The sequence below is a fragment of the Cydia amplana genome, chromosome Z, assembly GCF_948474715.1.
Source record: "Cydia amplana chromosome Z, ilCydAmpl1.1, whole genome shotgun sequence".
Classification (NCBI taxonomy): Eukaryota; Metazoa; Arthropoda; class Insecta; order Lepidoptera; family Tortricidae; genus Cydia; species Cydia amplana.
The window spans coordinates 36895055-36919039 of NC_086096.1; the positions used below are offsets into that span (position 1 = coordinate 36895055).

The 23985-nt window shown below is 43.1% G+C and overlaps 1 protein-coding gene across 6 annotated transcripts in view; it reads right to left on the bottom strand.

The window, feature by feature from the left end:
• Window positions 1-225: 225 nt before the first annotated feature.
• LOC134661262 (titin) overlaps window positions 226-23985 on the bottom strand; it is a 74154-nt gene continuing 50394 nt past the window's right edge. The window contains exons 5-21 of one of the 6 annotated variants that reach the window (XM_063517249.1): window positions 23692-23829; window positions 20891-21036; window positions 19589-19788; window positions 19087-19254; window positions 16988-17011; window positions 16147-16246; window positions 13965-14121; window positions 13010-13120; window positions 11499-11608; window positions 8890-9004; window positions 7469-7628; window positions 6587-6798; window positions 4653-4877; window positions 3140-3288; window positions 1906-2037; window positions 866-996; window positions 226-401 (exon numbers count right to left, since the gene is read on the bottom strand). In XM_063517249.1, the coding sequence (XP_063373319.1) occupies window positions 328-401; window positions 866-996; window positions 1906-2037; window positions 3140-3288; window positions 4653-4877; window positions 6587-6798; window positions 7469-7628; window positions 8890-9004; window positions 11499-11608; window positions 13010-13120; window positions 13965-14121; window positions 16147-16246; window positions 16988-17011; window positions 19087-19254; window positions 19589-19788; window positions 20891-21036; window positions 23692-23829 (2352 nt within the window). In that variant the 3' untranslated portion in view covers window positions 226-327. Of the gene's footprint in view, window positions 402-865; window positions 997-1905; window positions 2038-3139; window positions 3289-4652; window positions 4878-6586; window positions 6799-7468; window positions 7629-8889; window positions 9005-11498; window positions 11609-13009; window positions 13121-13964; window positions 14122-16146; window positions 16298-16987; window positions 17012-19086; window positions 19255-19588; window positions 19789-20890; window positions 21037-23691; window positions 23830-23985 lie in introns of all 6 variants that reach the window. The other 5 variants (XM_063517250.1, XM_063517248.1, XM_063517247.1 and 2 more) reach the window with 5 other exon arrangements.

The window sequence follows — 23985 nt, forward strand, 5'->3', positions numbered from 1 at the left end:
CTATCATATTTAAGTACATTCATTTTCATAATTTATCATCTTGGGTCATATATAACCCATACAAATCACATTTAGGTAGTCACTCAGTTGTCTACCTATTTTTTGGGACACATGAGACACAGAAATCACTTAAAATTTGGACATGTCGAGTTATTTCGAAAATTGACTATGACGATGGAATTAGGAGCGATTTCCGAAATTACAGACATACATCGGACTGATTTTCCCACAACTTTCCATAATGTTTTCAGTCTACAAATATTTAAATATTCTTATGGCAACTCTGGTGGGCGCCTAACGGACAATTTGGGCCTTTTTAAAGTTCCTTTACTCCCGCCATTCCCTGGAAGCTTGGAACGTGCGAACTTCGGATGAAGTAAATGTTGTCAAGCCTTCTGGACCTGCAAATAAATACATATATTATGGAACGTTAGATATATACAACGTCTCGGGATAGTCTAGACGCAATCGATCAATTTTCCATCTATACAGGCCGCATAGCTAACACGCCAATGGCTTACGCTCCGTAGCGATCGAAACGCAATTGTCACTGTCGCACTAATATGGAAGAGATAGAGAGACAAAAAGCGTTTCGTTATCGAAGCGATAGCGATTGTCACCTTAGCTAGGCCGGCAGGATCTGAATAGCGTAGATATGGTCAATGAACAAGTTTTTCAAAGCTGTGCAAATAGATTCTGCGTTAAGAGATCTGTCAAAAAAGGAATTATTTGTCTTAAATAGCTATTTAAATATAGGTCCATATATGGACCACCACCTCGCTCGCCGAGCGGGCGTGGTAAGGCTGACCCATCAAGTGTAGAGTCATATGTAGAGCAACTAACACTGAGACATAAGTAGAGTTACCTCTAACGCGACGGCCTGGCTTGGGCGTGACGTCGCCTTCCGGGGCGGTCCACTGTTCCACCACCTCCGTCGCCGAGCGGGCGAGGGAAGGCTGACTCACGGATCGATGAAGAGAGTGACGAGACCAGGGCCTGGGAAAACACCAAATATTTACTGCCGAGACCCTCAAGAGGCGGAAATACGGGGGTCTCGACGCCAATTACAACTTTATTCCTTTCGGTGTTGAGACCCTCGGTCCGTGGGGTCCGGGAGCTCAAAATCTATTTACATATTTGGCCAAACGGCTGGTTGAGGTCACTGGGGACAAAAGAGCTGGCAGCTTCCTCGCTCAACGAATAAGCGTTGCAATTCAGCGAGGAAATGCTGCCAGTATCTTTGGTACTATGCCCCAGGGGCCCTCTTTAGATATAGATTTTTAGTTTTCCTTTTTTAAGTAGTAGTTTTAGTTTTGTAGGTAGTTTTAATTTTATTTAGGTTACTTTATGTTGTTTATATTTCTTGAAATAAATATATTAAAAGAGTACTTATAACAAACATAAATAAACGACAGTCTACTACGACTACGACATCGAGGCGACTGGGCACAGTAAGACTGGTTAGAGTTAGACCAAGATAAGTTTGCAATGATTTTGATAGCACACACAGTAAACGTCGATAGTAAACGTCGAATTTCTATGAAATTATGACGTATAAATAACACCTGCACTGCGTATGCTAACAAAATCGTTGCAGACTTATCTTGGTCTTACTCTAGAACCCTAGTAAGATGACATGTATAACCCTATCGCCTATCGTGCGCGTTGTGCCATCGTGAACCTTGTCGGAATGCTCGAAGGTTGATATTAGGCTGTAGCCGCGAGCGTCAGTTGACGTCTCTGGATTCTTTGGTGGTCAAATGATTAAAAACGAACTCTCTGCTCTTCTTTTTTGAATTCTTTTTTCTGCCTACAAGTCAAACTCGCTTTTTGTGATACGTCGCTTTGATAAACGCGAAAATTATAACAGCAAAATAATGTTTTAATCGTATTACTGATACTCACTGGTTCTGATGGAAGGGATGCTCGGAGTCGCTATCATCGTCGTAGTACCGGCCCAGCTGTGTGCCGGCGGACACTTCAGAATGGCTGTCAGCTTCCTCCCGTGCATAGTCCACCATCATCTCCGACATGGACCTGATTAATATAAACACAATTTTAGAGGCATGGGTAAGTAAAGTTTCATTTTAACGAGGGTGTCAAATACAGGATTCATCCAATGAATGACAACGATTACCAAACTTGATGTTTTATCTTCAAACATTTCGTTTTAATTCGTTGACAGAGTTCAAGTAATCTGTCACAAAATTGACCCGAAGGCCACGGAACGTACTTGCCGAGTTACCTACCGTTTCCTTGGGCCCCTATTAGAGATGTACAACTGTCAGATTTCGCGTCCACTTCAATTCAACAGTTGATTGAATCGCATATTCATCAACTGCGGATGATATCATTTGGTACAACCAATTAATTCAACAAAAATCAACTTTGTTTTATTACTATTTTAAGGTTTATAATGGTTTGGTCTAGTTATCACCTGCGGATTGCTAATGTCAAATATTGACACAAGATTGTTCCTATTCAACGGGAGTTCATCGCGATACGTCAAACGTCGCTTGTCGAATACCCCTCCTGGTGGTACAGGGCAGGGTACATTCTTAAGTACCTCATGGAACATTTTTAGGGTTCCGTAGCCAAATGGCAAAAAACGGAACCCTTATAGATTCGTCATGTCTGTCTGTCTGTCTGTCCGTCTGTCCGTCTGCCTGTCCGTCCGTATGTCACAGCCACTTTTCTCCGAAACTATAAGAACTATACTGTTGAAACTTGGTAAGTAGATGTATTCTGTGAACCGCATTAAGATTTTCACACAAAAATAGAAAAAAAAAACAATAAATTTTTGGGGTTCCCCATACTTCGAATTGAAACTCAAAAAATTTTTTTAGGATAGGTCTTCAAAAATGATATTGAGGTTTCTAATATCATTTTTTTCTAAACTGAATAGTTTGCGCGAGAGACACTTCCAAAGTGGTAAAATGTGTGTCCCCCCCTCTGTAACTTCTAAAATAAGAGAATGATAAAACTAAAAAAAATATATGATGTACATTACCATGTAAACTTCCACCGAAAATTGGTTTGAACGAGATCTAGTAAGTAGTTTTTTTTTTATACGTCATAAATCGCCTAAATACGGAACCCTTCATGGGCGAGTCCGACTCGCACTTGGCCGCTTTTTTACCTCATGTCGACGTGGTCGCTGCGGTACGAGGAGCGCCGGGAGCGGCCCGGCTCGCGGAGGGAGGTGGCGTCGCTGTCGTACTCATAAAGCGTGGGCAGAGAGCTGCGCCGCGAACGCGAGTCCCACTCGCTCTTTTTGCGGTAGCGGTTCTGTGGGAAAACAATTTAGTCAACATTAGTCGCCACGTGCTACAGACACAGACAAGACATCCTCGAGACTGAGCATAGTAGCGCTACCCCCTCTGCCACAAATATACGGTAGTTTCACTCCATTTTCGAGTCAGTGTCTTTGTGTGACGTCCGTGTCTTTGAACGGACCAATCACGGCGCGGGACTCGCTCACCTCGTCCCCCGCACCCCAGTATTTTTGGCAGCATCGGTTTCATGAAATAATTGCTCTAAACTCCGTCTAGAGGATTCCTAGTCTATGGCTACAGATAACCCCCTCTGCAGGGCATGCATGGAAGCATTTCTGCTTCCAGCTGTGTTGTGTTGTGTTGCTGTGTTTTCACACAGGTCAAGTCATCCTTGAATGCCCTATATACCAGGGTAGTATAATACCGGGCACAGCACCTCGATAGACCGAGGTCTCTCCCAGAAGTCGTCGGCAACATTAAGGGTCTGTTAGGCCAGTTCGCTTGGAAGTGTGGATCGTAATATGTGACGTTATCTATGAAAAGGCACCTTATTGTCGATGGCGCTTACGCCATTATTAACGATGCTCCGATATAAATGCAATGCCGCGCGACGCTGTGCGGCGTAAGCGCCATCGACAATAAGGTCCCTTTTCATAGATAATGCCCCATATTTACACTATTTAAAGTGTCATACAAGTTTATTTCTTATCCATTGAGATATTAATTACTATATGTAGAAGAAGCCATACCTAACAATGAAATTGTCGCAATCGCAACCTGTACCATGCGAACAAAACGTCGTAAGCGCGCTAATATTCGTAGCGCTTACGCGTTTAGGTCGCGAGACTCACGCTCCGCTTCTACGGTTTGTTGTCAAAACAACATCAACTCATGGCGTAAAATACTGGTTCTGTGTGCCGGTTATATACTCGTACGTTTGTATTAATATACTCGTTCAAGCAAATCTTGTCAGTAGAAAAAGGCGGCAGATTTGAAAAATCGCGGGTTAGCAACACTACGTTTGAATTATTCGAAAATCGCGTGTCATTTATATCTTATCTGTGGAACTGTTTTGTTTACATTTCATCGATGTTCGATGTGCATTGCTGCTTTTTGTTCGTTTCCTAGGGATACGATACTTTAGTTTGCTTTACATTGCTACTGACATATCCGGCTTGACAGACTATTCGCTAGGTGCACGACTGGTGCTGCCCTCATTTTGGCGGACTTTCTACGTTAAATCTTATGGAGTAAAATTAGTTCAAGCGGCTGCCGCTAGTACTAATGGCGGACATTCCATAAGATTACCTGTGTGACGATCAGCGCCACTTCCCCCTCCACCGACTTCGCACCTTGCCAATAGTTAAATGTTCTTACCTTGGGTTTTTCTGGAGGAGGCGCCAGAATCCGTATGATGACCTCCCACTTATGCGGGGTGTACAGCGGCGCGAAGCGATGGTCGTGGGCCACCCTGGTGAACTCCTCGCGGGTGGAGGAGCGGGCCAGCTCGCGGCGCAGCGTGGACTCGTGGGTGATGAGCTCGCGCCAGCGCAGGCGCTCCTCGCGGGTGAGGCGGTGCACGCGCTCCGACTCTTGGAGGACCTTGATATTAGAAACCAATGTTAGAGGCAAAAAGGCAACGAACTAAAACTGGCAGTGTTCGAAAGAAAAGTGCTCAGAAAGATCTATGGTCAGGGGGGTGTCACTCCGCAGTTTAGGTATATTTGGCCGGCACGCCCATCAGACAGGCGTATGGCAGCGGGCTGCCGCTCGGCGTGCACGATAGTCGTGTCACGTGGCGCTCGCGCAAAATTGAAAATACACAATGGCTTCGAAACTTACTTCCGTGAGAATCAGACATACTATCTCAGGATAAAAAATGTATGTTTACATAATCAACGTTTGTAATTCCTACATATTTATCTTAAAAATAATAAATCAGTGGGTATAGGTATAAAAACTTGTCAAGTGATAACCCCGTGCCGACACTCACAGCTCGGTCATAAAACTGCGGCGCGCAAAGGAGATTCACGGTTCGTGCGCGGTTATAAGTTTCAATTTTGCATGCAGGCGGCGATATAGATGTAATTTTATACCTAAATCTGACTTTTGTGAAGGAGTGAATTTTCTGTACGGTAGTACTATTAGTTATTCTGTGCTATGGTTCTGTAATAGACCATAATACCTATCGTCGACGCATGAACCACGAGTTGGATGTACTCATAGAGCACGAGAACATCGTCAGGTTCTGTAAGTCGCAGCGGCTGAGATGGGCGGGTCACCTTGAAAGGATGCCGGACAAGAGGGCAGCAAAAGTCATGACAAGGTGGACGCCGCAACAAAAAAGACCGAAAGGCAAGCCTAGGAAGCGTTGGATGGATTGTGTAGAAGAAGATCTTAGGAAGATGAGAAAGTTTACCAACTGGAAGAAGGTCGCCAGGCACCGCGACAACTGGAGGAAGATTGTGGAGGAGGCCAAGACCCACAAAGGGTTGTAGCGCCAACGGAAGTAAGTAAGTAAGTAAGTTAGAGGCAATACACAAAGAGGTAATATTACAGGAGTCGATCTATTTCGAAGTATAGGCAGGAAAGTTAAGGTGAGTTACACACACAAAGAGTTACTAATCACAAACACGGATGTAAAATAATGAATGGGTGAAAATGTCTTAAGTACACGATATTAAAGCTGACTGCAGTTGGCTGTTCAGCTTGCTATCGGTATCGATATTGGTAAATAGAACAATGTTTATCAACTAGACTTATATGGATATGAACCGCGATTAATACCTTTTGTATTGTTTTCGAGCTCCTGATATTTCGACGCAGTTACATGCATCTTGTTCAACAAAAGGTAATCACGGTTCATATCCCGGTCGATATAAGTCTAGTGAAACTAACCGTGAATCATTCCAAACTGTTAATGTTTATCCAAATTTTGCCGTCATTTTGTGACATTTTTGTGTACGTGGCTTCAACTCACGCGTCGATAACTCAAAACGCAGTCTTTTGTTACGCTTTTTATGTGATCACGCCTGTCTCTTGAAATAATTTTATCAGGGACAAACTTGCCTTTCTTCACTACATAGTAGGTATAAAACAAAGTCGCTTCCCGCTGTCTGTCCTTATGTACATATGCTTAGATCTTTAAATAAAACTACGCAACGGCGTTGATGCGGTTTTCTTTTAAATAGGTCAGAGTGATTCAAGAGGAAGGTTTAGGTATGTATAATTTGTTAACCCGTGCGAAGCCGGGGCGGGTCGCTAGTTATCATGGTAACATTGGTAACGGTATGATAAAAGCTTTGATATACCTCGTCTTGCGCCTCAGTGCTAAGCACCCTAGTCAGGACACTCCAGTTCTGAGGAACAGGGGGTACTGGAACCGGCTCCGGCACATCTTCGTCATCATCACGATACAGCGGGTTGCGGGCTGGTGGCAGCTCGGGCAGAAGCGGCAGGTTGGAAGGCTGGTACTGAGATTGCTTGATGAGTTCGGGGGAGAAGAGGTCGGGGCCGCCTTTGCCTGTGGAATTTCGATTATTAGGTATTAGGAGTAGAGTGTAATTTCTTTCACCATTAAAGATACCGGCAGGATAACAGCGGAGTCGACAGGCAAAAAGAGTGAAGCGTCAGAATGTTGCTTTGGCAAATGGCTGGCACGCTGCGTGAAAAGCGTTGCTTAACTTATGTTACTAGGATTTTTTACCTGGTGATACTAATTTGAATTGACATGTAACTGGTATTTTGAGCGTAGAAAAACATACCAGATTAGACAAACTTGGGACACTACTTCTTCTAGTAAAGTCAAACGAGTTCGTGATTCTAAGTAAAGATAACATAACAACAACAAATGTTCTATATCTAAAATTGTGAGATTTCCTCGCTGTATCGCAATGCTGATACGTTGTGCGAGGTAGTCGCCAGCTCTTCGGTCACCAGTTACGTCAACGGGCCTATTTTAGATTTAAAGCTTTAGTTTTAATTTCTTTTAGTAATACCACTGTATATATCTTGTTTGTAAATAAATTATTTGATTATTTATTTATTAATGAAAATTGTGAGATTATTCCAAAATCCACTACTTGAAGCAAGTCAACTGCCAGTATAACGACAGGTGTCCACATCTTTCCGTTAAGCCACCAACTTAATTTCAAGTACAAAGTACCAGGGCAACATAAGTTGTAAGAACTTGCCGATATATTTCTGCGGCGGCAGTGACAAAGGCACGCGTTCCATCTTCGGCGTGAGCGTCATGCCCGAGGCGCTGCTGATGTCGGAGAAGTTCTCCCATTGCGCCTCCGGCAGCGTGTGGTTGCGGATCGTGACGTCGAACTGCGGGGGCGGCGGAGGCACCTGTAATGGGTACACGTTGGAGACCCTATACATCTCTAAGGATAATTTGATAAACTATGTTATTTTTTAGTTCTGACACTTAGAGACATTTACACCTCTAAATAAGTTTAGATTTTTTTTCCCATGTATCTGTTTTGTTTTTATTTTAATATTATTATTATAGTTTTTTTATGTAATTCGACATTAAGAGACCTTATACAACTAAGTAATTGTATTACGTTAGTTTGATTTGGTAGTTGTAGTTGTATTTAATAATTGTTGATGTATTATTATTATTATTTTGCTTGTATGTAAATTCATTGTTGACGTGTAAAAGTGCCCTTGTGGCCTATTTGCTGAATAAATGTTGAAATTGAAGTTGAAGTTGAAGTTAGAAATCCGTTTGACTACACGTGAACATTTGAGGAATTCTAAAACAATAGAAAGTAATTATTTATCCAAAGATAACTCAGCATATCGAAACCTGTGTCAAAAAATCACTTGAGTGAGTTGCTCGGCAAGTAGGATTAGTGGTAGCAAATGAATTGTGAACATCGTGCGGTAAGGTTTGAAAGTGTTCCTGATCTACATGGATATAACTTAAAGCCTTCTTAACAATAATATGATTAGGACTGTGCTTGGCAGTGGGATATCTATACCTAGACCTATCAAGGCCCCGGGAAGCAGCACACCTCTGCATTTTACCAAATTTTATTAGATTAATAAAACAAAACATCGACATTTTGATAAGAACACGTTTTTACGAGTACCCTTAAGAGTTCAGTAACCCTAGTGTAAATTTCATTCGATAGCGTGACGTGACGCACGCGTTTGCGTTGTCATTTTGTATGGGATGATGAGTTTCCAAAACGTCCCGCTTGACGCGCTGTTCATAATCCCATACAAAAATAGACATAACGCAAACGTGAACGCTCATCACGCTATCGAATGAAATTTACACTAGGGGTTCTGTGTATCAAGACCCACATCACAATCAACAATAAATAAATAAATAATAAATAAATATTATAGGACATTCTTACACAGATTGACTAAGTCCCACAGTAAGCTCAAGAAGGCTTGTGTTGTGGGTACTCAGACAACGATATATATAATATACAAATACATAAATATATAGAAAACAACCAAGACTCAGGAACAAATATCTGTGCTCATCACACAAATAAATGCCCTTACTGGGATTCGAACCCAGGACCGCGGCTTCACAGGCAGGGTCACTACCCACTAGGCCAGACCGGTCGTCAATAGTTTCTAGAAGTACCTGTTTGTATTCAGTGACCAGCCTCTTGTGCCGCTCGATGTCCTCAATCGTCTTCTTCTCGGTGATCGTGCGCAGGAACACGTCGTCGACCACGTGCGACGTGATCTCCGGTTTCCTGGTGTGACATTATTAGCAGTTAATTCACAGATAACTAGATACCTAACTAAATTAATAGAGTCCAAGAAAGTCCTGAGAAAACTAACAGCTATGGCCGTTTGCTTTTGACAACCGGGCGCGGGATTATGTAGGTATCACTGGTGGCGGTAGTGGTGCCATAGGATTTTCAAGGTCTACAGCACAAAGAGCCACCAGGCTAATGGCTAGGGACCTTGCCACAGGGGTTTTCAAAGTCCACAGCTTATAGATCCACCAGTGACTAGTCTACTTGGTCTTACCTGGCTGGAAGGATAGGCGTCTCAGGAATGGGTTCAAGGCTCTCCATCAGGACCTCATGCTCCTGTCTCCAGTCGCTCGCTCATCACTGGTGGCGGCAGTGGTGCCATAGGGTTTTCAAGGTCTACAGCGCACAGAGCAGTCTAATGGCTATGGGCGGTGCCATAAGGCTCTCAAAGTCCACAGCTTATAGAACGACCAGTGACTAGTTCTAGTTGGTCTTACCTGGCTGGAAGGATAGGCGTCTCAGGAATGGGTTCAAGGCTCTCCATCAGGACCTCATGCTCCTGTCTCCAGACGCTCGCTCATCACTGGTGGCGGCAGTGGTGCCATAGGGTTTTCAAGGTATACAGCGCAAAGAGCAGTCTAATGGCTACGGGCGGTGCCATAGGGGTTTCAAGGTCCACAGCTTATAGACCCACCAGTGACTAGTCTACTTGGTCTTACCTGGCTGGAAGGATAGGCGTCTCAGGAATGAGTTCAAGGCTTTCCGTCAGGACCTCATGCTCCTGTCTACAGACGCTCGCTCATCACTGGTGGCGGCAGTGGTGCCATAGGGTTTTCGAGGTATACAACGCAAAGAGCAGTCTAATGGCTACGGGCGGTGCCATAAGGCTCTCAAAGTCCATAGCTTATAGAACGACCAATGACTAGTTCTAGTTGGTCTTACCTGGCTGGAAGGATAGGTGTCTCAGGAATGGGTTCAAGGCTCTCCATCAGGACCTCATGCTCCTGTCTCCAGACGCTCGCTCATCACTGGTGGCGGCAGTGGTGCCATAGGGTTTTCAAGGTATACAGCGCAAAGAGCAGTCTAATGGCTACGGGCGGTGCCATAGGGGTTTCAAGGTCCACAGCTTATAGACCCACCAGTGACTAGTCTACTTGGTCTTACCTGGCTGGAAGGATAGGCGTCTCAGGAATGAGTTCAAGGCTTTCCGTCAGGACCTCATGCTCCTGTCTACAGACGCTCGCTCATCACTGGTGGCGGCAGTGGTGCCATAGGGTTTTCGAGGTATACAACGCAAAGAGCAGTCTAATGGCTACGGGCGGTGCCATAAGGCTCTCAAAGTCCATAGCTTATAGAACGACCAATGACTAGTTCTAGTTGGTCTTACCTGGCTGGAAGGATAGGCGTCTCAGGAATGGATTCAAGGCTCTCCATCAGGACCCCATGCTCCTGTCTCCAGACGCTCGCTCATCACTCGTGGCGGCAGTGGTGCCATAGGGTTTTCAAGGTCTACAGCGCACAGAGCAGTCTAATGGCTATGGGCGGTGCCATAAGGCTCTCAAAGTCCACAGCTTATAGTTCTAGTTGGTCTTACCTGGCTGGAAGGATAGGCGTCTCAGGAATGGGTTCAAGGCTCTCCATCAGGACCTCATGCTCCTGTCTCCAGACGCTCGCTCATCACTGGTGGCGGCAGTGGTGCCATAGGGTTTTCAAGGTATACAGCGCAAAGAGCAGTCTAATGGCTACGGGCGGTGCCATAGGGGTTTCAAGGTCCACAGCTTATAGACCCACCAGTGACTAGTCTACTTGGTCTTACCTGGCTGGAAGGATAGGCGTCTCAGGAATGAGTTCAAGGCTTTCCGTCAGGACCTCATGCTCCTGTCTACAGACGCTCGCTCATCACTGGTGGCGGCAGTGGTGCCATAGGGTTTTCAAGGTATACAACGCAAAGAGCAGTCTAATGGCTACGGGCGGTGCCATAAGGCTCTCAAAGTCCATAGCTTATAGAACGACCAATGACTAGTTCTAGTTGGTCTTACCTGGCTGGAAGGATAGGCGTCTCAGGAATGGATTCAAGGCTCTCCATCAGGACCCCATGCTCCTGTCTCCAGACGCTCGCTCATCACTCGTGGCGGCAGTGGTGCCATAGGGTTTTCAAGGTCTACAGCGCACAGAGCAGTCTAATGGCTATGGGCGGTGCCATAAGGCTCTCAAAGTCCACAGCTTATAGAACGACCAATGACTAGTTCTAGTTGGTCTTACCTGGCTGGAAGGATAGGCGTCTCAGGAATGGGTTCAAGGCTTTCCGTCAGGACCTCATGCTCCTGTCTCCAGACGCTCACTCATCACTGGTGGCGGTAGTGGTATCATAGGGATTTCAAGGTCCACAGCGGAAATACCACCAGTCTAGTGGCTAGGGGCGGTTCCATAGGGGTTTTTAAGGTCCACAGCTTAAAGAACCACCAGTGACTAGTCTACTTAGTCTTACCTGGCTGGAAGGATAGGCGTCTCAGGAATGGGTTCAAGGCTCTCCATCAGGACCTCATGTTCCTCCGTCTCCAGACGCTCGCTCATCACTGGTGGCGGTGGCGGCGGCTTCTATACAACCGTTGTATAACATTATTGATTGAATGAGGGAGCGAGGTCTTAGGGTCAACTAGGCGTGACATTTATTTCATGTGGATTTAATAATTGGGTCAAAAATATTTCAGAGAAAGTTCTCTTCTATAGACAAAACAATCAAAGTTAACGTCCGGGTACAAGTTTTGCTAAATTGAGTCTCAATCTCAAATACTGAAAAAAGTAACCTGCCTGTTAGGGGCACCGTAGAAATTAGCTTTTGATTATCTTTGCGATGTCTACAGGAAATACCATTTACCCATACAATTACAATGATTATGGCCGAATTGTATTTAGCGAAATGATTTCTGCCTAATTTCCTGCAATATTTGGACCATAGAAGCATGAAAGTGCCATAGTTGACTCAAAGTCCTCGCTTACACATAAAAATCTGCCGTTGCGCAGAGTCGTGTTAATATTATTGAAATTAGGGTAAGGTAAGTACGAATATGTGTTTTCGAGCTATTAAGTTTATGATATTATTTATTTGAAGTGGCCAAAATTGTATTCTGTATCATAATGTCAAATTATAGAAGCTATTTGATTGAAACAAATCTTAATACTTAAATAGCTAAGCTGGTGCAGTCGGGTGAATAATTTTCTGAGGAAAGTTTCTAGGTTACATAAGGGAGCGTGAGTGAACTGTAGAGGGCAGCACCCGTTCACAAGCTTAAGTTTCTGATTTAGGTTACATAGAGCAAATCCTCCCACGCCCACGGTCCCGATTTAGGGAAACTGTTGTAGTGCCTACTGTTAAGCAAAAATAGTTTCCAATGTAATCGCATAAGCTTTTACATTGCAAGCGACAGCTATCATAAGCAGCAGGCGTATTATGGATAGTTTTATCCACGTGATCAAATAACTGTCACTTTTTAACACCGCGGGATACACAGTGACGGACACCGTTTTATCACGCTGTCACGTAGACAAGAACGACCATCATATCTAGGGTTGCCAACCGTACTATATAATATAGTATTGTACTATATTTTGGCTCTCTGTACTATTGTACTTTTGGAAAAATATATAGTACGCTAAAATACTATATTTCCGATTAAACGTATTTTACACTTATGTTTAGTATTTTATCTAAAAGTACTATATTTTTTTTCAAATGTACTATATTTTTGATGCCTTATTCTGGAAAATACTATATTCCACCAAAAAATAGTTGGCAATAGGGTTGCCATCATATCCGTACAGATCACATTGTTCATATTTTGGCCACTTCTGTAACATTAACATGATCATACCTTGATGTAAAAGCTCTTGAGTAGCTGACGGATCTTCTACAGGGGGTAATTGCACAAAAGATCCCTATGAGTCGAAGTGTATCCGTAAGGGCCCCCGAAAATAATAAGATAAGATAAGATAAGATACCTTGATGTGGAACATCCTCGCATGCGACCGGTCAGTGACCTCTGTCACCGAGTGCGTGTCTGTCATCTCCGTGTTGAGGGACACGATGGAGCGCGGCCGCCGAGACCATTCCTGGTTAGTGATTGGTTAGAAATGTAGGTGATGTGATTGGTTGGGTGGGGTGGTTGGTGGATTTTGATTGGACGATTTCGTTGGTTGACAAGTAGAACTTGTATTTGTGGTGAATATTTCGTACCGTTCGTCATATTTGTATTTATGCAGTCTTAATTGTACACAAATACATATGTTCAGTATGAAATGAGCTTTTGTAAGATTTTCTTTTATAATAGGATTGATTATCAACTAATGATATGGCCAACAAAATTACCATTAAATCTGTTTAGATATGATTCGTTACGCAAAAAACACACACACACAAAAATTAATTCAAAAATGTGATGATAATTATCTTAAAACCCGAATTAATGTGAACGATGGTAATGTGCCAATTAAACATATATAAGTTATTGTTAAATTTTGAATGTGCACATGATTTTGATGAGGAACCTATTAGAACTTCTGAGACATCCAAATTTTTTATGGTCCCCTGGTAAAGTCATCGCTTTAAATGTAAACAATCTATTTCGGAAGTCTCCAAACTTTTAGACCCAAGCGTCACCTGCAATAATATGTTACTCTTCGAAGACCGCAAAAATATGTGACGCCCTCTTATGGCTTTACCTACAAATAAGATCGTCTCAGATATTTTTGCGGCCTTCGTTGGGTAATATTATTGCAGGTGACTGTAGTACCTGTTTCAGGCTAGGCCTTCGGCTCTGTCTACCTTTCACCTGTTGTATGGTCCTAGTCCTAATCGAAACCCGAGCTACATGAACAGTTGACCACCCTCGATATTCTTCCCAACTGGTATTCACAGACACACAGGCACACTCCATGTTACATGATCTCCTAGTACCTGTCGCTCCCTGCTGACCTGCGAGTAGAGCTGCGCGGGGCGGGGCGGGCGCGCGGGCGGGGGCAGGTGCGCTTGACGCGCGGGCAGAGGCAACGCTATGGGCGACACCGTGCGGACGGACTCTTGGCGTTCATGTTCCTCTAGTATCATGGTTTGCCTGGAGTTGAATATATTGAGTTAAGACGAAAAATAAAGTTTGAAGATGATGAAATGAGAAACTGAATTGATAAAACAGTTGGTATTTAACAAATTCTGCTTGTGGCGCGGGCTGAGGTAACGCTACGAGTGATACCACAAGGACGGACTCTTGGCGTTCATGCTCTTCTAGTAATGAATCCAAATATCAGCAATAAAACGCAAAATACCTACAGTATTATCACTTGTATAGAGAACATCCGTAGTTATACTATACTTACGCCTCGGCAATGAAACACGTTCCGAGCACGCACGCTCGCAACGTCACGCGTAGGGGTCACAAAACCGTGCGTATTTTAGAAAACCGGTTTTTCGGTTTTTGTGCAACAGCAAAACCGGGTTTACGGTTTTTTCGGTGATTTTGATTTTACATATAATTTGTAAAATAAGCAAGTATATTTAGGAACAATGCTTTATTACTCCGTCTTCCACGACATTTCTATTTTACTCTATCTTTACAAAGACCATCAAATTCCATCAATAAAGTTTTTAACCTCATGGTCAGCAATTCTGAAACGAAATGCCTGAGCAAAATATTACGTGACAACGGGGTTGACATAGTGCTCCTCCAGGAAACACACACCGCTGATAATACTCGACTCGCTAAACGAGATAAGTTACAAGGGATTTGATTTGGTTGCGGCCACTACATCAGCTGAGGATATAAGAAATCTGATGTGAAAGTCGATCATGGACTGGACAGATAGGAACAAAACTTTCTTAGCCATTTCTAACAAAGGCAAAGGAACCTGAAGGAACAAAGAAGAATAAAACTGTACATAGTAAATATCGCGATATTGACTTTTGTTATAATTACTACAATGAACATTTTTAACAAGAGTTCAACGAGCGTTCCTACTAAAATGTTATTTAAACTACGTAGTACAGGAAATTAAGGGATATTTAGTAAAAATAGTAAGCAGTTTTTTATATAATACGTATACGAACTTCGTATTAATGTATTGTGTTGTTCTAAATATAATAACAAACTCTGCGGTAATTGTTGCTCATCAAAATAATTAAACCATGTTTATAAAACTGTAAAATCGAAAACCTCGAAAAAGCCGGTTTTACCAAAGTCAAAACCCGGTTTTGGCAATTGGCTGAAAACCCGGTTTTTCCGGTTTTTTCGAATTCGGTGAAACCGGGTTTGTGACCCCTAGCCACGCGAGGCCAAGAATCGCCCTAACTAAAACAAAATGTATGTATGGCAGGAGGCGCCAGCGTCGAGCGTAACCGATCATAGCGTGCGTGTCATGGCGTGTGCGTAAGGCCTGAGTGGACGCTCGAGTTGGGCGTGCAGCGGGGCGGGGCGTGCGGCGTGCATGTTAAACAAATGCAAAAGTATAAAAGCGGCCTTAGTGCACGCTGCTCAAATCACTTGGGAGCTCGACGCCACGCTGCACGCCCCGCCGAACGCTCCGCTTCGAGCGTCCACTCAGGCCTTACACTAAAGCTTTGGATTCCTCCGAAAACGGTGCCGTCATATTACGGCCGCTATATAGCGTTGACTGACGTCACTAGAACGTTGTCTATGTAAACAAGATGGCGCGGTTTCCTAGACGGCGTTACGTAACGTTGATTGTCAACGGCCGTCATGACCTTGTCGATAGTTTCGTGAACGTTTTATTAGATAGCGGTGACGCCATTTTGAATAAATGACACGAGATTTGAATAAATGATTCCGTACTACGATTATTTTCCTCTTCTGATGATATTTCATCCTCCAAGTAAATTATAGATGATCAAGCAAATCTTGTCAGTAGGAAAAGGCGCGAAATTCAAATTTTCTATGGGACGTTATCCCATCGCGCCTACATTTTTCAAATTTGCCGCTTTGACCTTGGTGGATGACGGTGTGTTATGACGCCGTGGTACTTTCCACATGTCGCCACCGTAAAGACGGCCGTCTTTTGCGGCCGCTATATGACGGCCGTCATATGACGGCACCGTTTTCGGAGGAATCCAAAACTTAAGAGATACTAACCTGACGCTGCCGCCGTCGGTCTCCGTGGGCGTCAGGGTCGAGGGCGGGGACGGTGGTGCGGGTGGCCGCTGCACGCGCACGCGCACGTCGAACGCCGGCGCTGCGTGCAAGCGCCCGTTAGATGTGATCGTTTCGTGCGTTTCGCCGTAACCTGGTTAGTTGGTTAGGTTGTTACAATTATTACGAGATTTAAATCGACCAGGACTTTTCACGTATTAAATATAGGTACTTGTAAATAACTTCCAACGTTTCAAGCGGAACATTTGACTGGTCTCGGAACACTGGTAACGTCGGTGGTTATTTTTAAGTGTATTTAATACGCGATTAATTTAAATTAATGACAATAAGTAAAAATAGTAAAGTTTAAATAATCACAAATTACCTATATCTACGTTACTATGGAGGTAATTCGACTTGTTTCGTGCGTAGCATGCGTCTCAATATATTTACGATGTCGATAAGTTTACCCATACATTATCTTGGACTTTTTTTCTGGTTGTAGTGATTATCTTTTAGGTGTTTAAATAGTTAAAAATTACTTTTTAAGTACCTACAACTGTGCGGGTAGATATGTATTATGGATGAGGTAGGTAAGCAAGCTATTACAGCCTATTTGCAAAATATATGGATTGCAATTGGTTTCACGGACATTCTTAAAACAGTGACTAATTTTTTATTTCACAATTAGGCTCCTGGTTAAAATTAAAAAATGTACCTAAAATACAGTTTACACACACAAATACAAATTTAATGTTTTTAATCCATGCTTCGTATAAAAAATATTCATATAATTTAACATGCATTATGGATCTTCTAATTAATACTTTTATAGGATTCGAACCCATGATCAATGCAGACTCGTGAACTGAAAATAGATGAAATATAATATTATAAAAATACACACATACAAGTATAGACTAATTATAGTTGAAGTTTAATTCAGCTGTCGCTGCTGACGGCAATTCTCATTAAAAACATAATTAAATTTGTAGCAAGATAGAATAACATTAGTACTCGCGAGGCGCGCGGATCCGAATACTTTCTCGCTCGCACACTACTACTTGTTGCGCTCAGCGGACCGGCCGAGCCGAGCGCGCGCGAAGATCTCCGAGCGGCACGCGGCACTGTATAAAAAGCGCGGCGCGGCCGCCGATATTCATTCGTTAGCTAGCGGTCTAGCTTGGGAGACGGCCTCTGCTATCCTCAAGGTGAACCAATAAATGAGCACGGGTTGTGAACGTCGCTACGTACCGCCCTAAGCTTCATCCTCGGTTGACCTTTAGTCTATGCAGTGGACATCCCCTGAGGGATCGAGCAAGGAGTGAGAACGCCACAGCGTACCACTTTCCGCTCATACGTCATATGTTTTGTAGCTAGGTACTTCACTTGTATAACTTGATATTGTTCTATTATAAGTTACAACCAATAAATCACTAGTTCCCAATCGGCGTCTCATTCCATTCCTACATTCTGGCGCCCAACTTAAATGACAGGTGGGAAAACGGAAGGAAGTCAAAAGGGATCAAAGTCACTAAAAATGGCGGTGAAATTAACTACGGAACAATTTCAAGAATTATTGAGTCGAATACCAGCGACTCACCTTATAAAACCTGACGCCAGTAACTACGCAATTGGTGCAGCTCTGGTGCAGGGGGAGGGTGAGAAAGAACACCCTATTGAATATGCTAGTAGGCTGCTTACATCGGCTGAACGCAATTACACAGTCACAGAGAAGGAAGCCCTTGCAATTGTGTGGGCAGTGACCAAATTTAGAGGCTACATAGAAGGCACCAAGTTCCTGACTATCACAGATCATCAACCGTTAAAGTGGTTAATTAATTTAAAGTCACCCACAGCTCGTCTGGAAAGATGGGCCCTACAACTACAGCCCTACGATTTTGAAACCAAATATACCCCAGGAAGGACGAATGTTGTGGCCGACAGCCTTTCAAGACCGCCTTGTGAAGAACACATCGATCCATGTGAAATTTGTCGTGTTGAATTTGACTTACCAAAAAGGGAGGAACATAACATCCGAGACGAACAAATGAAGGACGATATCTTTTCTTTAGTTTTGGTGGAAACACTTCCATTAAGTCGCCATGAAAGTGGATTCTCAGCTAAACTTGCACCTCGCAGAGAAGGCCCATATTTAATAAAAAGGAAAATCGGAGGTTCCATCTATGAAATTGCCAATTTGAATGAGCCTGAGAAATCTATTGGTAGATACCACACGTCAGCCATAACCCGCTTTGAGAGACGAGATGAACTGAACCCAGAACCAGTACTACCAATTAGAAGAAGAGGACGCCCAAGGAAACAATAAAACGTTACTACTCCAGTTCCAGTTTCTGTTCCTGGTACTCTTACGTGGACGCCAAAGAGTACCAGAGGGGGAGAATGTAGCAAGATAGAATAACATTAGTACTCGCGAGGCGCGCGGATCCGAATACTTTCTCGCTCGCACACTACTACTTGTTGCGCTCAGCGGACCGGCCGAGCCGAGCGCGCGCGAAGATCTCCGAGCGGCACGCGGCACTGTATAAAAAGCGCGGCGCGGCCGCCGATATTCATTCGTTAGCTAGCGGTCTAGCTTGGGAGACGGCCTCTGCTATCCTCAAGGTGAACCAATAAATGAGCACGGGTTGTGAACGTCGCTACGTACCGCCCTAAGCTTCATCCTCGGTTGACCTTTAGTCTATGCAGTGGACATCCCCTGAGGGATCGAGCAAGGAGTGAGAACGCCACAGCGTACCACTTTCCGCTCATACGTCATATGTTTTGTAGCTAGGTACTTCACTTGTATAACTTGATATTGTTCTATTATAAGTTACAACCAATAAATCACTAGTTCCCAATCGGCGTCTCATTCCATTCCTACAAATTTAAATTGAGCAAGTAATTGTGACTGTCACGACTCGAATAGACCCTCTTGCTTACCTTCGCTATGGTACTCGTCAATCATGAACGCCTGGTTGGTGTGCGCGTGTTCGGCCTCGCTCGGGGTCTCCGACGGGTAGTCAGAGGGTATCGTGTCCGAGGCCACGCTGGCGCTTTCGGCCTCCGCGGCGAGCGGGTAGACGGGGTGGGCGCGGGGGATTTTCACCTCTGTAAAGTAATGATAGTAAACAATACAAGTAGATTACAAGGCTATAATTACAACTAAACCTAAACCAACCCATAAAAACTAATCGATCAACCTACCCCGCATCGCCCCCGATGCAAAGGTGCCCACCGCGCTTGCTGCGTTTCCGCGTTGAACCGCGATGGACAACCTTACAAGGTGAAACTATAAGGGACGTACGGAGTAGTCAGAAGGCATCTTGTCCGAGGCCACGGTAACGCTTTCCGCCTCCGCGACCTTTTATGACACACATATCGAAGAGAATATAACCAATATGCACATATGAATAAATCATGTGAGTGAGGTAGTGGTTGGTACCTTGTATACTTTCTCTGCTAACGATAGAAGCAGAGGAGTCATCGATCAACCTCCTCGGCGCGGGCAGCGCGCGCCTCCTCAAGCACAGGTAGGACACGCCCAGACCCAGCAGTAGAAGGGTTAGGAACAAGATGGCGCAGATGATCATGAGGATGTGGGTGCCGGCGAGCGGCGCCGCGGCTGGCAGTGGCTTATCAGGTCTGAAAAGATGGAATTGAAAATTGAATGCTCAGAAACCAACTACAAACATGCCTACAAACACGCCTATATACAAACTACAAACAAACTACAAATTGATTTTACACATTTAGTACCATCGACTACCTATAGTTTTGTTCATCACACCAGGGGCCCGATTCTCAAAATCTTGTCACTTGTAATCAATCGCTGCTTGTAATACCCACAAGCGGATGTTACTTTTTGACAGCTTTTGTTAGAAAGGCACTTCCACTTGTAGTAGTAGTAGTAGTAGTAAACACTTTATTGCACAAAACAAGTACATAACACAGAGATAATCCAGTAAATGTGTACAAAGGCGAACTTATCCCGTTAAGGGATCTCTTCCAGCTAACCTTTAAGTAACTGAGAGATACATTATGAAATGGTAGTCAAACTAAGATAAACTGTACATGACGGCGAGACTTAAAAGAAGTAGCTAACCCTAGAAACATAACTAAATACGATGCGATGCATTAGGTGCAAAGGCATATACATGTATAAATATACGAAACAATTATATATCCATAAAAATATTAATACATACATTTAAATAAATATATATATATATATATATATATTTAAATACCTACAAATATATTAATATATATAACCGCACAATCCTACCTACGTGTCGTTCAATTGACATTAATATTATTGCCATAACCTCTTTAATTTTGCTCTTTAAACTTGTATTACAAGTTACAAGCTTTTGAGAAACGGACTCCAGCTCGTAGAGGCTCTCTGTATTCCTCAGAAACTAATGAGAAAGTTGTATTTTATTCATAAGAGTGGCAAAGTAATCTGATAAAAATGTTTATTTGTTTCCTCGTCTGCTAGAATTTACTTTGCCGACCGGCCTGGCCTAGTGGTTAGTGACCCTGCCTATCAAGCTGATGGTCCTGGGTTCGAATCCCAGTAAGTGCATTTATTTGTGTGATGAGCATGGATGTTTTCTATGTATTTAAGTATTTGTATATTATATATATCGTTGTCTGAGTACCCACATGTGACAGTCAATTTGTGTAAGAATGTCCCTATAATATTTTTTTTAGTGTTCCTGAAGTGATTAGCGATTGCACTCACTCATTGATGAAGGGTTCGGAGATCGGGGGCGGCGGGACGATCGGCGGCGGATATCTGCAGACGATGGTGATGACCTCGTCCCCATCCATCTCCAGGCCCGGGTGGAACCGGACCACGATGTTGTTGGTGAACACGCGGAGGGGATCCTGCAAGTTTGACGAGTTGTGAGGGCTTGGAAACAGCTACCCACTGACAATCCAACCTCTTGACTGATCTTAGGCCAATTCTTTCATGAAACCGATGCTGCCAAAAATCGGGGGGACGAGGTGAGCGAATCCCGTGCCGTGATTGGTCCGTTCAAAGACACGAACCAATCACGGCACGGGATTGACTCGAAGATGGAGTAACGCTACCGTATGTGTGGCAGAGGGGGTAGCGCGACTATGCTATGTCTAGAGGTTAGATTGTCTGTGCAGCTACCTAATTTAATTTTGAAGTGAAAACTTGTTTAGCGGCGCTGTGCACTTTGTGATGGGGAAAAAATGTTAAACTCGCGAGAGCGTAAGACGTAAGATGTCATTGAGTTTTCACTTCTGTCGGCACTCCCGGAGTGCAACCCGTTGTTTTTTAAAGCAGAAACGTCTGCGACCGATGCTATTAAGCTTAGAATAAATTTAAAAGTGGAAAATTACTGTCTTGGGTGAGACTTGAACTCACGGCCTCTGGATCGATAGGTACTCCAGCGCTCTTCCATCTCACCCACCCAAGACAGTAATTTTTCCACTTTTAAATGTATCCTAAGCTACCTAATTGATTATACCTACAGCAGATATTACGAGGAACTATCGCACATGACGTTATGTAATTTTCAATTCAACGACGATACAGTCGCATTGCTACTCAATGGAGTAGGATGAAACAAATATAGAGCCATATACCTCTTAAGGATGACACGCTAGAACGGTCCGTGTCTGGACCTAGGCGTCCGACATTTCGTTTTCTATCACGTGATCACCACTTTATGTTGTAGAGAACGAAGTGTCAGAAGCCTCGACCCGGACCGTTCTAAGGAAATTTAAGTCATCCTTAAAGGATACAGTACAGCTCGCTGACAGAGAGACAGTCGGCCAAGCATAGCATTTCGGCAAGGAAAAATAGCATTTCGCGGTGCATAACATCTGTATACACCGTGTTTTTTATTTATTTCCGTTAATTTCGAGGGCGCATTCCTGAGCTTAAATCAAGTTACTTTCTTAAAGACACCGATATTCTAATTAACTCCATTTCGGAGATAATCAATAATTTATTTTTTTCCTATAAGGCCTCTACAAGCGTGTACACTTGCCTTAGGGCCGGTTTATATATTGATTAGTGTTTGGAATGAGTTCATACATTTGCTACTAAACTTAAGTACAATCTCGGTCGATCGATGTTCGAAATAACATTGATATGTCACAGATTTCAATTGTTTGGTTGAGTTAAATGTAAAGCCCGTGTTACCACAACGCTTTATGCTACATTTAATTAGTTTTTAAACTTAATTTTTTTTTGTAAAAAAAAAAAACTTTTTTTTCTTAAATTAACCCTTTAGTTCTCTTAAACGTACTTAACCATACCCCGAAGTTAACGGAATTCAATAAAAACACGGTGTATAATTACTTATATACATTTTATGTATAGGTACATTGTATGTTATAGTGAACAATCGAAGTAGGGACTAGTGTAACAATTTTACAGACAAATTATTTTCAGTTAAAACAATTCGCAGGGGAGTTTTGAAAATAATTGAGAAATTCGCAATGCATATTGGAGAAAAATACCTAGATAGAGGTATATTAATAAATAAAATTATATTATCATAGCTAGCTAGTATAATACAAAACATACAATAATATACATTCGCTTGAATAGAATATAATAGAAACTCATATACTATTTGAAAAAACTACATATAAAGGGTGTCCCAAAAAGGACGCAAGTTTTGAAATTGATGAAAAACACTTTTTTTTTCGTTATAATATATTTGTATATAAAATCTTGAAATACATAAAATAGGGTTATTTGTGGAATAATACGTCAGGCAAATGTCCTCCTAGGCTTTGCTGGCACATACGCACTCTTTTGTCAAAATTTTATATGAACATTTTGCATAGATGCGGCTGAATTTCTCCAATGCAGCGTCGAATTTCCTCTTTTAAAGCATGAGTGGTTGTGGGCTTATTGGCATAGACTTTACTTTAAATAATCCCATAAAAAGTTCCCTGAATTTTCCAACCACTCTGCTCACAGTTGTGAAGTCAAGTCAATATTCCGACCATATTTTGCACGGAATTTTCGAACCCACCAAACTTTCATTACTTTTGAAATATTGTTCAATAATAAAAACGCGTTGATCTTTCGTATAATCCGCCATTTTTACAAACCCTAAACATTCAGCTGTCAAATAGTTTTTTTTAGGGTTACCAGCATTAAAATACAAAAATGGCAGCAAATTGAAATCTTGCGTCCTTTTTGGGACGCCCTTTACTTGAGTTACACCAAAAAAGCAACTTACTTAATCACTAAACATTTAAAGTATGTTTTAGGTATATTTAGTTAAGGAAGAAATATTGGCGCTGCTATAGTGGCTACAAAGGAACACCGCTGGTCTTCCGTGTAGGCCAGGGCCGGAGGATATCTAAACCTTAGAATATTCGCACTTTGTGGCGAATTGGTGGAGGAGAGCCTAGCCAAGATAACAATCGTTTGCGCCGTAATGTGTTACCACTCATCCATATAAGTGCGACAGAGATATTAGCGTTTCGTTCGCTATGGCGCAAGTATTGGCATCTCGGCTAGGAACTGGTGGAACCTGTACCAACCTGTCTGGTCCCACATCCCTTCAGAGGCAGCTCTAGCTTGTACGACGTCGCGCCCTTGCCGACCACCTGGCAAGCCGAGTGACGGTCGAAGTCCGCATACGCGATGCCGTAGAATTTCTCGTTGAATTTTAATTCAATCTGGAATAACAAAACAACAGAAATTAACAATTATTTATGATATATGAGGCAAACGAATAGGCGACCGTCGCCCATGGACACCTGCAAATCCAGAGGTCTCTATCATAATCGCTGGCGTGCTAAAGCCAGCTGGCTAGGCGGCCTAGCCAAGGTGAC